Below are 17,720 nucleotides of genomic sequence, written 5' to 3' on the forward strand. Positions count from 1 at the left end.
CCAGTCCTTGCTACACATAATTACTATGTTTTCATATTTGTTCTGTTCTCTTGTTTATAGATAAATAGACCTGGAAGCCATGGTGATAGGAATATTGCATGTGGAAGTGACTCATCTTCTTTAGATATCACAGGTAAAATGCTTTTTTAGTGATGATATAACTCTGAGAAAGAATTGAGAGGATATATAATCTTCACAGTGTGAATGTCCTTGAATTGTTATAATATAGAACATTATTTTAGTTTATTTTTATTTTAGTTTATTTTTTAATTTTCTTTTATCTAGAAACATTTCAGCTGATAAATCAATGGATGGAACAAATTGTTCTGTGGTGTCAGAGTTTGTGTTCCTGGGACTCACCAATTCCTGGGGGATCCAACTTCTCCTCTTTGTGCTCTCCTCCACGTTTTATGTGGCAAGCATGATGGGAAACTCCCTCATCATGCTCACTGTGATTTCTGACCCTCACTTACACTCCCCCATGTACTTTCTGTTGGCCAACCTCTCCTTCAATGACCTGGGAGTTTCTTCTGTCATTACGCCCAAGATGATTTATGACATTTTCAGGAAGCGTAAGGTCATCTCCTTTGGTGGTTGCATTACTCAGATCTTCTTCCTCCATGCCATTGGTGGTGTGGAGATGGTGCTGCTCACAGCCATGGCCTTTGACAGATATGTTGCCATATGTAAGCCCCTCCACTATTTGACTATTATGAGCCGAAAAATGTGCATTTTGCTTCTGGTTGCTGCATGGATAATTGGCTTGACCCACTCTGTGATTCAACTGTTTTTTGTTATAAAATTGCCATTTTGTGGCCCTAATGTGTTAGACAGCTTTTACTGTGACTTTCCTCGGTTCCTAAAACTTGCCTGCACAGACACCTACAGGTTAGAGTTCATGGTCACAGCCAACAGTGGATTTATATCTCTGGGATCATTCTTCACATTGATTGTCTCCTATATTTTTATCCTGATCAGTATTCGAAAACTGTCTTCAAGTGCATCATCCAAGGCCCTCTCCACTTTGTCGACTCATGTCATGGTGGTGATTTTGTTCTTCGGTCCCTGCATCTTTGCTTATATCTGGCCTCACCCCACATCACATCTAGACAAATTCCTTGCTGTTTTTGATGCAGTTCTCACTCCTTTTTTAAATTCAGTCATCTACACATTCAGGAACAAAGAAATGAAAGTGGCAATGAGGAAAGTATGCTATCAATTTATTATTTATAGAAGAATTTCATAAAGGACAAAAGTAGTTTGAAGTTGCCTTACTGACTTGGAATAGCATTAAATTTCTATTACTTCAATATCAGGAGTTTTAAGTGCCTTACTAATATTTAGGTGTCCCAGATTAAAACAACATGGTTCTTTTTAAAAACTTAATTGAGAAATTGTGTTGTTGTCTATGATGTGGTAAAAAGTATGTCCTAGAGAAGGCCAATTGCTTGTTTCTCAGAAGACATTACCTTGATGAATTTATCATTGTCTAGACTTCAAAATTGAGTCTCTTCATTGTCAGAGTGGGTTATATAAGGGAATGCTGATTGACACTAAATAAATTGTGTGTCAATTTAGATAAATGTCTGTTCCCCCCATATTTTCTCTTTGTGCCTTTCCGTCAGATCTATATCTCTGACAAAATATATTCCCCTACTGATTAGTGACTGAAGATTTTCTGTACCATTGAAGTAAAACTTTGTTAAAGGTTATTGTTTTTACTGTACAGAAATAACTGTGTTTAGTGGAATCTAATCTTTTTTTTGGCCCAAATCAGCAACCTTCCTCTTCTGATAAATGTGTCTTTCTATTTTCGTAACTATGTGCTAGTATTAGAAGATGACATGTAGGTCCTATCTCTCTGACCACTATTATTTGGTCAAATGTTGGACTTCTGAACCAGGGCAGAGAAACGTGTCTCTTAGCCACAGCTGAATGATACAGGTACGAAGCTCTGACTGAGATGAGCCAAATCTGAGCTTGTCCCCAAGATACTGGACTTGAGAATAGATAGAAAGCAAGACTTACTCTTCCTTTATGTAGATATACAAAAACTGTTGGCAATCATGTTTCCTGCTGTCAAAAATCAACTCTGGGATAATGAAAAAAGATGTTTGAGAGAAGAAGGTACAGGATTTAAAAAGAGAAGCTTGTCAGTATTCAAATTCTTGCTTCCAAGTGTCTTGGGCATTCAGCTTCATTTTTGCCCTCCACTCAATATGGTTATTAGCTGAGCTAATAAATGATCTAGTACATACTCTCTCTTACCTAAATGTGTTTAAGTTTTGGTCCTGTCATCTACAGCCAAAAGAGTAGTGATAATTACCCGTCTAATTCTAAGGAGACTGTATTTTCAATTATTTCTGATATGAATGCTTTCATTATTTTCTTATTTCTTTAAGAAAATATTATTTGTTCTTCTAATAAAAAGAAAATAAGCTCACTATGTGAAATTTATTTATAAGTTAGAGATTAAAAAATGTAAAACACTCAAAGTCACTATATGGAGATAATTATTAGTAATATCTTGGTGTATTTATTTCTAGTGTTTTTCTATGCCTAAATATAAATACATAATTACAAAATCAGTATTTTTGATCTCTACATTTTTATTCTGCTTTTTTGAGAAATATTCTATTATGAGAATTCTCTCATATTATTAAATTTTGAAGTACAAAATAATTTTAAGTACATATTATACTTCTTATTCTTCTATCCAACAAGTTAGATTGTCTAATTGTCTTCAAATAATAATCAGATTGTCCTCAATTCTTTGCTCTGCTTTGAAAATTCTTGTGTATACCTCTGTCTACCTTTCAGATTACCTCTTTTATAAATTGATATATTTGGAATTAGTAATCAAAATACTATTGTTTTAAACCCTTTATTTTCATTATTCTTGCTCCTCAAAGTTTTGTACCTTCTGAGAAATACTCTAACTCAGTACCCATCCCAAAGCAATCAATATGATCAGTTATTAAATATCTTTTTCACTATAAAAGACAAAAAATGATAACATCTTATTTTAAATTTCTTCAATTTTTTATGCTTGTACCTGTTCATATGTTGTTATTAATCTTAATTCTTTGAATTACATGTGTCAGGAATCCAATCAAAACAAGCTTAAAATAACTAAAACAGAAAAGAAATGTGTAGTTTCAGTTTTACCAGAGGAAAAGGATCTAGAGAGCTGTTGAACAAAAATGTGAATATACTGACCACTGAACTGTACACTTAAAATGGTAAATTTCGTGTTATACTTTTTAAAACTACAGTTAATTTTTTTTTAATTTTTAAAAATGAAGATATCGACTCAGGTTATCTGGATGTCTAATAGTAGAGCCGACCTCGGTGGACTCAGGGATTCATTCAATTTCACCTTAGATTTTACTCTCTCATTCACTCCTTTGTTCTTGCTCTTTTCTCCGTTTCTCTTTCTCCTCTTTCTATATCTTTTAACTCTGTTTATATCTGCACATTAGCCTTATTTTCTTTTTTTGCACATGGATTTCTTTATATATAATACAGGGAGATGAGAGAGGCTGCAAATAACTCCAACTTGAAATCATTCCAGAAGAGCAATCTCATAGACAATGGAAAGGTTTTCTTTCCCATTTAATAACCTATTGGGTTATTAAAACCCAATGAAATCCTAACTGGCATTGTTTTAGTTTCATGCTAGGTCTGTCATGGGCCAGGTCTGGTTCAGATACCCACTCCAGTGGTCAGGGTGCAAGGTTATCTTGTTGACAGCCTCCAATGCAATGCATGAATTTGAGAAGGAGCATTTCCTAAATAGGGGAGGTAGGGTACAGCCATCTGTGAAAGGGGAAAAGTGATTCAGGGCAGGCAAAAAAATTGTCACATTCTGTAGATAGAATTTTAGTTTTGTCATATTTATTTACAGTATCACATATATGTCAACAACACTATCTCCTTTATTACCATGTTTGTGTCCAAAATGTTTCCCCCAATTTGTGTCTTTTAAATTTTAGCTATCATATTCTGCAATTTTAAAGTTACAATTTTTGTTTTCTTTTTTTTTTTTTTTTTTTGAGGAAGATTAGCCCTGAGCTAACTACTGCCAGTCCTCCTCTTTTTGCTGAGGAAGACTGGCCCTGAGCTAACATCGTGCCCATCTTCCTCTACTTTATACGTGGGACGCCTACCACACCCGGGATCCGGGCCCGTGAACTCTGGGCCGCCAAAAAGCAGAACATGCGAACTTCACCGATGCGCCACCAGGCCGGCCCCTAAAGTGACAGTTTTTGTAACTTAAACTCCATGAAGCTTTTTAATTGTGACTTCATAGTTTTATTTTTAGGAAGCCCTTTTCCATTGCAATACCTAGTGAATATTCATGAGATGTATTTTTTTTTAATGATTTTTTTCTAAAGATTGGCACCTGAGCTAACAACTGTTGGTGATATTTTTTGTCTGATTTTTTCTCCCCAAATCCTCTCCAGTGCATGGTTGTATATTTTAGTTGTGGGTCCTTCTAGTTGTGGTATGTGGGACACTGCCTCAGCATGGCCTGACGAGCAATGCTATGTCTGCACCCAGAATCAGAACCAAAGAAACCCTGGGCTGCCGAAGCGGAGGATGCAAACTTAACCACTCAGCTATGGGGCTGGCCCCATGACATGTATTTCTAAAATAGATTTTCCCCAAGAAAATCTATTTTAGATTTAAAAAATAAGAGATGATCTAATTTTTTCAAAATCATTTAATTTTCCCAGTACCATTTACTGAGTAATCATTTCCTTTCTGACTTGTAATTTTTTATACTATATTATTTACATAAAATATGCTCTTTGTCTATTGTGAGATCCACACCCATCTGTAATATATCTTCTGACACCTCCTCTTGAATGCCTTATATGTACTTTGACTGAATACGTTCAAAACAGTGCTCATGATCATTACTGAAAACTGTGTCCTCCTCCAATATCCTCTCTCCAGTCATGAAAACAAGTAACCCGAATGCTTCTCTCCCTCACTGTCCTCCTCCCCTGTTTTCTCTCTCTCACTCTCATTTTTTTATTCATGTAGCAAATATCAAGTGCCTACTAAGTGCTAGGCATTACTGTAGGCTTTTGAAATACACCAGTAAATAAAACATAAAAAAAAAATTTCTACCATTTTATAGCTTATATTCCAGTAGAATTATCCAGAGAATACATCATGAGAAAAATAAACAAGCAAGCTTTAAAGCAAGTTAAAAATAAGAGTGCAATAGCAATACAATAGAGTAAGCTAAGACAAACCTGAAACTCTAGAGTTGGCCGGGTAGCATGCACTTTAAGGAGGGTAGTCAAGATAGATATTGTTGAGAAAGTGTCATTGAGCAAAGGTTTGATAAAGGTCAGTGAGTTAGCAATGCAGATATCTGGTGTGTTCAAGAATCAGCCAGAAGGCCAATGTGACTTTGTCAATGTAAAAAAGTTGAAGAATAATAGGAGGATATTAAAGGAGGTAAAGAGGTGCCAAATCATGTAGTATTCTCTAGACTATTGTAAAGAATTTGGCTTTAATCTGAGGAATAAGGGGCCATTGATGGATTCTGAGCAGAGAGGTGACATAATATCGCTTCCATTTAAAGTTCTTATTTATACCTGATTGTCCTGCTAAGAAAAGCCTGAGAAATGGTGGGGCAATGGTCCAAGGAGTGATAAATTAGTAGTGTATTGCATAAACTGAGGAAGAGAGAGACGGTGGTTTTGGTAGCAATGCAGATGGTAAGATATGGTGAGATTTTGAAGGACTGGCTAACAAGATTTGCCAACTAATGGGATATTGCATGTGTGAGAAATGACTCCAAGCTTTTCGACTTAAGCAACTGGAAGGATGGATTTGTCGTCACTTAAGAGGGAGAGGCAGGTAACAGCAGGAGCTCAATTTTGTGTAATTACATTTAAGATGCTTATTGGATATCCAAATGAAAATGTAAAGTAGACATCTGGAAAGCAAGTCTGATATATAGGGTAGAAATCTGAACAACAGATGGACACATAGGTGTTACTTAAAGGCCTGGTACTAGATGAGATATCCTAAAGATGAATACAGAGAGGAAAGACATGAGGTTAGGATACCTGAACCTTGGCATTCTCGAACATTAAGAGATCAGAAAGAGAGTGAATAATAATAAATGGAGACTCAGAAATAGCCCCCAGTGATACGTAGGAAAAGCTGAGATTGCGTGGTGCCTGGGAAGCCAAGTGAAGAAAATATGTGTAAAGATTGGAAGAAATAACTGTGATTAAAAGATGAGAACTGAGAATTGATCACTGAAGGTCATGGGAGAACGAAAAGACAAGTGTTAGTGCAGAGACTGGGGGCAAATTTTGATTGGAGTGGATTTGAGAGAAAACAAAAGGAGAGGAATTAGACACAGAGAGTAGAGACAACTCTTTTCAGGAATTTTGCTGCAAAAGTCCTGAGAGAAATAGAGCAGTAGACAGAAAGGGAAGCTGGATCAAGAGATTTTAGTAAGATGAGAGATATAATACATGGTGAAAGCTGAGGGGAATGATAGAATCAAGAGGGAAACATGGATGGTATAGAAGATAGAGAGAAAGCTCCCGTGGTTCTTGAGTGCACCGGAGGGAAGAGTAATAACGAACAAGGTAAGGGTTTATTTAATTAGATCCTGGTTACTTTGGCTTAGAAGGAAGAGAAGAGGAAACATTTTTTCTTCTGCCCTCTTAAGCTATAATTCTGTATCTAATTTCAAAAGTGATGTGGCACAAAATTTTCTTTGTTGTGATGATTTTTCTTGCCTGATATTTTGATTTTGACTTATAAAATAAAGGAGCAAAATTGCACCTTTGTACGGTAATTTGACATAATTTGTGTCAAAGAGGTATGCCATAGAAAAGAATAAGGAATAATTTTTCAGTTCTGGCTTTAAAGTTGAAACCAAGTTTTATCAGCCGTATAATTTGGTTTAATTCATAGGATGAAATTATGCAGTGGTGACAATACGTGCTCTGCAATGTTGTTCTGAGGGTTCAATAAAATAAAATGCAGAAGGATCGATTTCCAAAATCACTTTATTTTCCCATTTTAAAATGTTCTTTCTCTTTAAAGGAAGCTCAAAAAATTCTGTCCTTAAGTTTTTAAAAATACTTTTCTGTATTTTCACATTTTTAAGATGGATATGTCTAATTCAAATTATCATAAAATGATTAAAAGTTTTAAAATTTACTATAAACTTTTCTGTAGAATGCATATTCAGTCACCATAAATTAAAGATTCAAAATACTTCCTGACTAGAGCAATAAGTCTTTTTGTCACAAGAAAATTATGAACTTCCTATTTCCTTTCATTAAGAGATTCTCTGCTTGGCTACACTGGGAAAACTGAAACAATAATAGGCGATAATTTCCCAGGCCAAGTGCTCAGACTAGAAATCCCAGATCTCTGCAGCATCACTTGGTCACTGCCCTCTGGGGCTGTAATTAGCTTCCACTCTTACTGTGACATCATTTTATACAGCTATTTGTGTGTGTCTGTAATGTTCCTGAATAGCATCTTGTTGACTCTTCAGGAGACCATATCTGAATCATTAGTGATGCTGATCTCTTAGTTCCCTTGGCAAAACAGGTAGGTGAGGGGAATAAAAATAGTTAGAAATCAGGTAGCAAGAATTTCTCTGTTCTAAGGATAGAGAAGGTTTTGGTGATGTGATAAAGATTTTCTCCAGTCAGATCCACTCTATTACAGCAGTCTCTTACTTGGGGTTCTTCTCTCTTTTATTCCCTCCTTCTAAATTATCTGTCATACTGTAAAATAAGCCACCTTCCTTCAGCACTGGCCTCATCATTAATTTCTTGCTCCTAAGTCTTTATTCTCCTTTATTTATTAGCAATGCTCAGTCATCTTAAGTTCGAGCCTTAGGTCAGGTAAAACAAGTGTCAACTTTCTTTCTCATCTTATTTTCCACTGTTCTCTTAAACAATTTCCATTCTCCAGGCAACCTGCAGTCTTCACCCTTATCTTAGATTGTATTGAATTTACCAGTCATTTTTCATATTGTACCATCTGTTTGAAATGATCCTTCAAAGTGTCTTTATATATTCTAGCATTTACTATTTATAAAAGCTCTGAACAATGCCGTATTTTCCACTTCGTCTTCTCTGATCACCACAGCTGCAATCTTCTCCTTCTACTTGCCTCACGTATTACCAAGTCTGTGACATTCATCTTACTATACCTGTTGGATATTTACTTAAACTGTTAGATAGGCATTGTCTTTCTAAGCAACTAACACAGAATAGATATTCGGTAAATACATTTTAACTAATAGAAAATTACATAGGAAGGCATGGTAGAATAGGAATAAACAGAACTAGGACTACATTGGTCTGAGTTGCCATCTTCATCCATAACTGATTGTTTGACATGCATAAACTATGTTTGTGTTCCTACTTGTACAGGGTTAGCAACAGCTATGGCTGAAGAATGCTAAGTGAATCTTGAAAAAAATGGCTGTTTGGGAGCAAAAGTCTTATTTCCTAAGAGGCAGGTATTTGTGGGTTTCCCTTCTCTTCCTAGGCAAGTTTATGAAATTTTTATCTGGATGAGCACAATCTTTGTAAATTCCTAGAAGCACCACCTCCCCCATGCAGATGCAAATGACCAGCGTTATCTGAGGTGGTCAAGAAAGCCTTCAAATAGTTTTTGTGAGAATTTATCCATGGCTTTGGCTGTTTGGAGAGGAGGGGTTGGGGTAAATGGCACGGTCTGACTTATTATTTATCAGAGTGTAAACTTCTCACAAGGCAAGTCCTGAGCAGCGTCCCCACGTAGGAGCAAAATTATTCTAGGAGACATGTTCCCAATGAAGTCTTTCAGGCTACTGGGCACCAGCATAGACATGAAAACCAAACTTTTAACCAGCTCCACTTGATTATCTCAGAATAACGAATTCAGAATTAAGGATTTTTTGATAATTAGAACTGAGAACTGGGACATACAGCTTGCTGGTTCTTACTTTGTGTTAGGTACCACTTACTGTTCCTCTAAAATGTGATAGGCACTGCATTAGGTATACATTACATGTATAATATCACCCACTTTCCACCACAACCTGCAAGGGAGGTTATCTCCTTTTACAAATGAGGAAACTGAGGCTCAGAGAGCTTAAGTAACATTCTATATACTCACATAGCAAGTGAGTAGTGGAGTCTGGATTCGCAAGCAGGCCTGATAGGCTTCAAAGCCCAAGCTACTCACTGTTCTATGTACGCTTCTCAAATCAGAATAGCAGTTATAATTTATGGATGATTGACGTTGGCATTGCATTGTAAAAAGCAATCTGTCTATTCATTATCATGTGTGATATTCACAGAAATTGTACCTGGCTGGGCAGCTACTGAAGGCGTTTGCCTTTTTGAACTGAATCACTTGATTAGAGATGGGAATTGGATCTTCCTATTTACTTTTATCTGGACTCTTCTGAACTTCTTCCCTCTGTCCTGGTATGCTTTCTTTTCTCTCTGTCTCTCTTCGTTTTATTTTCATAGTGCTTTTCTTCTCTAATTGCTCCTTTCCTTGTGTCTTTCACTGTTTTTATATTTTTTCTTTCTACTTTCTGTCTTCCTTATCCTTTTATACCTCTCAGATTATTGCCAAACTTCATGAAACTAAGTTTAGTGTTGGATGAAGGTTTGCAGAGGAAAGTGTCCTCCTATCCCCAAGGCAGATATATGTTGTAGAGGGTGGGATGCCTATGGATAGAGAATATTAGTTATGATTACTATCAATTTAAGATGAGAAATATTCCTCTTTTCAAGTGGAATCTATTGGAAAAGATGGTGGAGAGAGGAAAGCATTGGAGTCATGGCTCCTGGCGTGTGGAGGTCTTAGCAACTAACCTCAAATTCTGTAAATATTTATTCACTTTCACACCCAGTTATGAACTTTGGGTGATATACAAATTAAAACTTTCAAGCACTATAATTAATAGCAAAAGATTCTACAGATTACGGATTATGGTGTTTACCACTCATATTAAAAGGACAGATTGTATTACATCCTCTTCCTAAAATATTTGACCTCACTAGATAATACTGGTGCTTACTTTGAATTTGTATTAATTTTTTTCTCACACATTTAACAAATAATTTTCTCTAATTTTCATATGACATATATTGTATACCATGCAATATTGTAGCTATTGATGTGCAATTTACGTCTTTGCAATGAGTTTATTGTTTGTGACTTACAGATGTTAGAAAAAAATAAAACCCTGACCATTATGAACTAGAACTGTCAAGGAAAGCCTAATGAAATAATTGAGAACTTTTATTGCCTTTTGAGGAGATTAAAGTACAGAGAGGCAGAAATGATGATAGGATTACAAATATTTCTTCAAATATTTTACCATTGTCCTGTCCTTCCAAATGAGCTCCAAAATAAGAAGAGTGAGCACTTAAACTGTGGCAGCAATGAGTAATCTCATTTCTGTACATAGATTACTTCTAACGTTTAATTGGTCACTTTTTTTGTATTTAATTATGGTTGTCATGAAAAATAATTTAGTTCAAATACTAGGTCGTTTGTGTAAATACTGATGTTTAGTGTCAGTTTTAAATCAGAAAATCACATTTTTAATTTCATTTTTTACTCATCTTTCTTAGGTTATTTTCTACAGGATCTATACCTTCTGGATCAGGAATTCAGAGACCTGGGTTCTGGTCCGGAGTTCTGGCATTTGTGTGACTATGAGCAATTCAGTATACTTTTCTGAGTCTCAAGTTTTTCATCTAAATAAAGGTCAACATGAACCAGGACGTCTCTTAGATCAAAGTGTCAGTGTGATTCCGCTGGGTACTTGTGCTTCCCCACACAAAAGTCTTCATGTTTCTTCCTCAGTTGCTGAGCATTTCGGGCCCTTTCCCCAGGGCCTCAGTCATTCGCTCATGCATTTCAGTCCGCCAGTCCTCTTCATTCCGTCTGTCCTTCTTGCAACCAGCAGCGCATGTAGTTCTCTGTTCTCTAGCCTAGGCTCACATGTCTGATGACTGAAGAACTTGAGGTTATAGAAAGCGCGTATCTTGGGACTATGGAAAGTAGGCTCAGGAGCTGAAAGCAAAATTATTTGGATTAGTTGAGTATGGAGACACTCAGCTCAGAAATGGTAAGACAGAATTACGGTCAGATCACAGCGAAAGCTTCTGCAAGTTTTGAGTCAGAGAGATTTGTTAGGATTGGTGAGAGCAAAATCTGAACATGTGTTTTCGTGAGAAGATTCTTCAGATTTCTGGAGCTGTGTCTGCAAAAGGAGAAGAATGTCAGTAAACTTTTGCATTCCACTACCTTCCAAGGGAATAAAACTTCAGGAGCTGTTTTCAGGGTTCACTCTCTACAGGGAATTGAGTATGTTGGGTATTTGGACACAGAACAATGGAATCCTCTCCATCCGCTCCATCCCTTCTCCAGCTAAACAAGCATAATAAAAACTTAGAAGGCACCAACCCTTTAGACTCAGCTTTAGGTACATGTGATCAAGCCAAGGAGAAAGATCTGGTGCCCGCCTATAAAGTTACTGAAGTTTAACATTACTCTCATTTCAAAATGGACTAAACTCTTAAAAATATAAATCATCTTGGAGATACAACACACCTGAATAGATGTCAGACACAGTAAACATAATGATATCAAATATCAGAGCAGGTTACAATAAAGGAAAGCACTGAATACTTTAAAAGAATGGAGATGCTACCAAGCAGAAAAAGGGAGTGTGTGAGTGAGGCTGAGGCACTGATGAAGAAAATTTAGTATTTCAATGTTTACAAGCACTGACCATAGACATCTTAATATGTTCAGACAAACAGAAGCTATTTCCAGGTGTATGTCACTTCCTGTGGTGGAATAGGCATATGCTTTAGTAAAAATTAGGGTGAAATCTCAAATATTTTTACGTATATTATGCCTTAATAAAAGTCTTGCAGGGCCAGGTGTAGGTTCCAGAGGGAACTTTGTTGAGTAATGTGGCCAGTAGAAAGTTCTGTGTAATTTTCAGGGACCTTCTGGAAAGATTCAGTGGGTGAACGTGGAGAATATTATGCTAAGTGAAGTAAGCCAGTCACAAAAAGACAATACTGTATGATTCCACTTATATGAGGTATCTAAAGTAGTCAAACTCATACAAAAAGAAAGTAGAACGGTGGTTACCAGGGAGTATGGGGTGGGGGCATAGGGGAGTTGTTGTTTAGTGGGTATGGAGTTTCAGATCAACAAGATGAAAAAATTCTAGAGGTCTGTTTCGCAGCATGTAATGTGAATGTACTTAACAGTACTACTGAAATGTACACTTAAAAAGAGTTAATGTGGTAAATATTATATTCTGTTTTTGATCTCAATAAAAAAGTAGATTTAGAAGAGCAGTGTACCTGATGTGACATGATAAAAAAGTATAACATTCTCTCTTAATAAAGCCCATATGCTCTCTCTTTTACTACTTTTGCCTGGTTCTGATGTTTCATATTCCCCAGTTTCATGTATCTTAATCTCACTCTACATCCTATTCTATAGTGTGTTTCTTCTTAATTCAGGCCCATCTCGTGTTCCAGGAAATTCTCACTCCTAGACAGTGATCCATTTATTAATCTTAGATTTCCACTAACCTTTGTCTCTGAATGTAATGTTTTGAGAGAAGAATATGAAAATGACCATAAAAGAGATGTGAAATGTTTTTATATGTAAAAGTACAGTAAAATGCAATGTGTATACATATCCAGTTTCCCTTTGGAAAACCTTGGGACTAATTAGCTAACAGTATTTCCGCCTATGTCTCCTTATCTTTGCAAGTGAGTGTATTTTCTTGCTTGTATATTCTGTTTCTTGCTGCAGGCGCTTTTGAAGCTTCTGTTCTTGCCTATTTTTCCTATTAATTTATTAATTTTAGGATATGAGGGGCTTTTTGTAGAGTTCCAATCATGATATGATCTGCTTATATTACCATCACCATCATCATTTCACAAGTGTGAAGAATTAAATAACCAGGTAGTTCTCGTTTGTAATGTGAACAGAGCAACATAAATAATTAATACCACTACCATTCCTAACAATCACAATTTCTTTTTCATTTTCTTAGTTCTCATAATTTCAGCCACAACTCAGTTGGTTGGATCAATGGATGGAGGGAATCACTCAATTGTTTCTGAGTTTGTGTTTCTGGGACTCACTCAGTCGTGGGAGATCCAGCTTCTCCTCCTGGTGTTCTCCTCTGTGCTCTATGCGGCAAGCATGACTGGAAACACCTTCATTGTGTTTTTTGTGACCACTGATCCTCATTTACATTCCCCCATGTACTTCCTACTGGCCAATCTCTCCTTTGTTGACTTGGGAGCATGCTCCACGACTTCCCCCAAGATGATTTATGACCTTTTCAGAAAGCATAAAGTCATCTCCTTTGGAGGTTGCATTGCTCAGATCTTCTTCATCCATGTCGTTGGTGGTGTGGAGATGGTGCTACTCACAGCCATGGCCTTTGACAGATATGTTGCCATATGTAAGCCTCTCCACTACCTGACCATTATGAGCCCACAAATGTGCATTTTGTTTCTGGCTGCTGCCTGGGCCTTTGGCATTATTCATTCACTTTTTCAACTAACATTTATTGTTAATTTACCCTTCTGTGGTCCTAATGTATTAGACAGCTTTTACTGTGACCTTCCTCGGCTCCTCAGACTGGCCTGTATGGATACCTACAGATTGCAGTTCATGGTCACTGTCAACAGTGGGTTCCTTTGTGTTGGCTCTCTCATCATACTGCTCATCTCCTACATCTTTATCCTGTTCACTGTTTGGAAACATTCCTCAGGTGGTTCGTTCAAGGCCCTCTCCACTTTGTCAGCTCACATCACTGTGGTATTTTTTTTCTTTGGTCCAACCATGTTTATCTATACATGGCCACATCCCAGTTCCCAAATGGACAAGTTTCTTGCTCTTTCTGATGCTGTTCTCAGTCCTTTTCTGAATCCAGTCATCTACACTTTCAGGAATAAAGAGATGAAGGCAGCAATGAAGAGATCTTTCAGACTACTAGTGAATTTTAGAAAGATTTCATAAATAATGTTATAAGGTCTTTTCCCTGACCATTATGTAGCCTGTATCTGGAATTTTAGAATCAGCTTCTTTAGTGCATCAGCAATTGGTCTGGGTGTTCCCACACTCTTAGGAATGCTCCTCTTCCTTAAGCAGAATGAAGATTTGGACAAAATCTTAATTCAGAATTTATGTTGATTTATGAGGTTGCATATATATGTGCTAATTATAGTTATTTCTTTCTAGCTGGTTTCTTCATTTTCTTTTCCTCTCAAGGTTATCAGTTTATTATTGTCTTTCAGTTTATCCGTGTATTGTCTCATAATCTGCCTCTTGAGGCAACCGAGATGCTCACTATGAACTTTACCGTTGGTAATCTCCACTTCTAGAAATAATTGCTCTTTTTCGTGTTCCTTTTATGAGTTGGAAAACATTCGTATCTCACCCAAGTTATTCAGCCTTATTTTAAGCCATCAACTGTCTTTTTATGATTTGGAGAACATAGTAAGCAGGGAAATTTTCTGTTTAGATTCTTCTTTCGATATGTAAAAACAATCTGATTTTCCAGTAGAGGAGTAGTAATCTCTCCCTCTTCATTGTGTTCTGCCTTCCTGCCCTTTCTCTCACCATTCTTTCTCCTATATAATTGCCTCATGATCACTCAATATTTTTTCTTTTGGTAATACAACCCTCCTTCGAAGAATTTTGAAAATCTTAAACTAATGACATCCACTGATTTCCTCTTGTGCACATACATACATATGTTCATGAACCAGTAATTTATCCTTCCACTCATCTGTTCCTTAAAATTAGTTTTTCCTTACTATTTATAAAAATATTATGCTTAATCCTTATCTGGAATTGTTTCTAGCACCCCATAATTAGTGGCCTGGAATAGTTGTAACTAGAGAAAGATATGAATCAAATATTTGCAACACAACTTGTACAAGTTTGTGGAAGGCTTTGTAAAAATCTAGTGTAAGATTTCCAGTGCTGGCTAAATGCCATAAACCCAGCACAGCCTATTTTTCCCATTAATTACACCTAAACAATCTTGAAAATTTAGAGGAAAACTACCTGAGGCAAGAAAAACAAAGTAAGGAAAAGTTGGCATATTGCAGAGGGGAAGCAAAACTTGAAGAAGCAACCCATAAGCGAGTGAGTTTCTTAGTTTGTTTGTTTTTCTCTCATGGCTTTTACTTGTGAACAGACTCCAGATGCAGAGCTATTGTTGCCATGATACAGGCTGAAAAAACTCTAAGAGAAAACCAAGCCTTCTGGCCAGGGAACCAGGAAGAGTGATTTCTGCAAGGTGGAAAGTGTGGGGGAAATACTTTTAATGCCCACTTTCTCTCTTTGCTCTATCCTGCAGCAGCCCTTGTTGCAGAGCTTTGGCAGTGGAGCAGGAAGCTAAAACTCTGAGAAACAACCAATCCTTTTGGACAAAGTATCTGAGACAAGACGCCTGTGGTATGAAGGATGTGAAGGAAATTTCCATAATTTTTTTCTGCCTCTTTTTTCTTGCCTCATTACCCCAAGGACAAAACCTAGTTACAGAGCTTCAGCTCAGCAATATTCAGGCAGCTAAAACTCCAAGAGAAATTCCATATTTCAGGGCAGATGATGATAAAAAGAAGTCTTACAAGTCAAATAGTGTGTGAAGATTCTTGGAGATGAGAGAGCTGGAGAAAGAGAGACTCTAAATCAGTGTATGCTTCAAAACATATCCATGGCTGGTTCCTGAGTTGTGCATGCTTGGGACAGATGCAAAACAGCATAACAAGATCCTTGAGTACTTATCTATGTTATAAACTTCTACCAAAATCCCAGGCTAATCAACGAGTGTGACATGAGCAGGGCAGGCTCAAAGCAGCATAGTAAAGGCTTTGAAAGCAGAACTGACATTGGAACTACTACCAGCAAAAAGTTCAACAGAACTTACAGTCTGAACATAATTCATTGCCTACTAAAAGAAGCAATCAGCAACAAAAAATTCTCCAGGGGATTTTAATATTACACAGAGTCTCATAACATAATAGTCAAAACATCTGAGATAAAACCTAAAATTGCCTGACCTACAAGAATCAGGAATATATGATCAATTCCCAAGGGAAAAGATAATCAACAGATACCAACCCCAAGATTATCCCTAATTGCTGGAATTGGCAGACAAGCACTTTAAAGCAACTATTCTTACAATGATTTATGAGGAAAGGTAAAGATGCCTTAAATGAATAGAAATATAAAAGTTCTGAGCAGAAATATGGAAACTGTAAACAAGAATGATATAGAAATTTTAGAATTTTAAAGTACAATATTTGAAATGAAAATTTACTGGATGGGATCAATAGCAGATAGAGATGACAAGAGAAAGAGACATCAAACTTGAAGATAAATCAATAGAAATGATCCACTCTGAAGAACATAGGTTAAACATATTCACTCTGAAGAACAGAAATTTAAAAGATTTAAAAGGAAGTGAACAGATTCTTACAGAGCTGGGAACAATATGAAAAGGTCTAACATTCCATTCTTGGAGTCCTTGAAGGAGAAGAGACAGAGATTAGTGTAGAGAAACAAATGTTTGAAGAAATAATGCTTGCAAACTTTCCAAATATATTGAAAGACATAAATTTACTGACTCAAAACGCTCAGCAAAACCAAGTAGGATATACTCAAAGAAAACCATGCCAAGAATCGTAATAAAACTCCACAAAACTATAGACAAAGAAAAATCCTAAAATCAACCTGAAAAAAAAGACACATTAGGTAGAAGGAATTGATAGTAAAATTAGCAGATTACTCAGAAACAAATATAAAAGGCCAGGAAAGAGTGGAACTTCAGGAAGAAGAAGAATGGGAAATCTTCTGGTAAATATGACGAGATTATTTTTCTCCTCTTAAGTACTCTAAAATATGTAAGAATGTTAAGGGTAAAAATTATAACATTGATCATGAGATTTTCAGATTTGGGATATTCAGATCACAGAATTTGTAGATGTAATTCATGTGAGGGCCATAATATAAAGCAAGAAGTGTCTTGAGAACTATATCATAGGTCTTTTACATTTTGCTTGAACTAGTAAAATATTAAATCTAAGTAGACTACAAAAGGTTAATTATGCGTATTGTAATCTCTAGAGAAGCACTAAATAGCTACAACACCACCACCAACAACAAAGAGGTATAGCCAAAAGTCAATATAAAAATTTAAGTCTAAGCATAAAAAATATTTAAATAATCCAAAAAGAGACAGGAAAGGATAAAGAAAAGAAAAGAAAAGAAAAAAAAAACAGAAGGGGCAAACAGAAAATAAATGATACAAATGTAGACCTAAATGACCATGCTAATAATTTCACTAAATGCAGAGGCCTAAATACTAATTAAAGACAAGTGTTATCAGATTAGAAAAAAAATATATATCTACAAGAAATCTGCTTTACATATAAAGACATGCATACGTTAAAAGTAAAAGGATGGGGGCCAGCCCTGGTAGTCTAGTAGTTAAGTTCTGCATGTTCAGTTCCAGGGCACAGCTTGGTTCAGTTCCAGGGCACAGACCTACACCACTCAGCTATCGGTGGCCATGCTGTGATGGCAGCTCACATAAAATAAAAAATAGAGGAAGACTGGCAACAGAAGTTAGCTCATGGTGAATCTTCCTC

The 17,720-nt window shown here is 36.4% G+C and overlaps 2 protein-coding genes across 2 annotated transcripts; both read left to right on the forward strand.

Annotated features, from left to right (window-relative positions):
* The first annotated feature begins 307 nt into the window (after window positions 1–307).
* Window positions 308–1,246, forward strand: OR4F83 (olfactory receptor family 4 subfamily F member 83). The gene has a single exon (NM_001391580.1). The coding sequence runs from the start codon at window positions 308–310 to the stop codon at window positions 1,244–1,246; it is 939 nt and encodes a 312-aa protein (NP_001378509.1).
* Window positions 1,247–13,140: 11,894 nt separating this feature from the next.
* On the forward strand, window positions 13,141–14,079 carry OR4F1G (olfactory receptor family 4 subfamily F member 1G). The gene has a single exon (NM_001391581.1). The coding sequence runs from the start codon at window positions 13,141–13,143 to the stop codon at window positions 14,077–14,079; it is 939 nt and encodes a 312-aa protein (NP_001378510.1).
* Window positions 14,080–17,720: the final 3,641 nt, after the last annotated feature.

This window comes from Equus caballus, chromosome 1 (assembly GCF_041296265.1).
Source record: "Equus caballus isolate H_3958 breed thoroughbred chromosome 1, TB-T2T, whole genome shotgun sequence".
Lineage (NCBI taxonomy): Eukaryota > Metazoa > Chordata > Mammalia > Perissodactyla > Equidae > Equus > Equus caballus.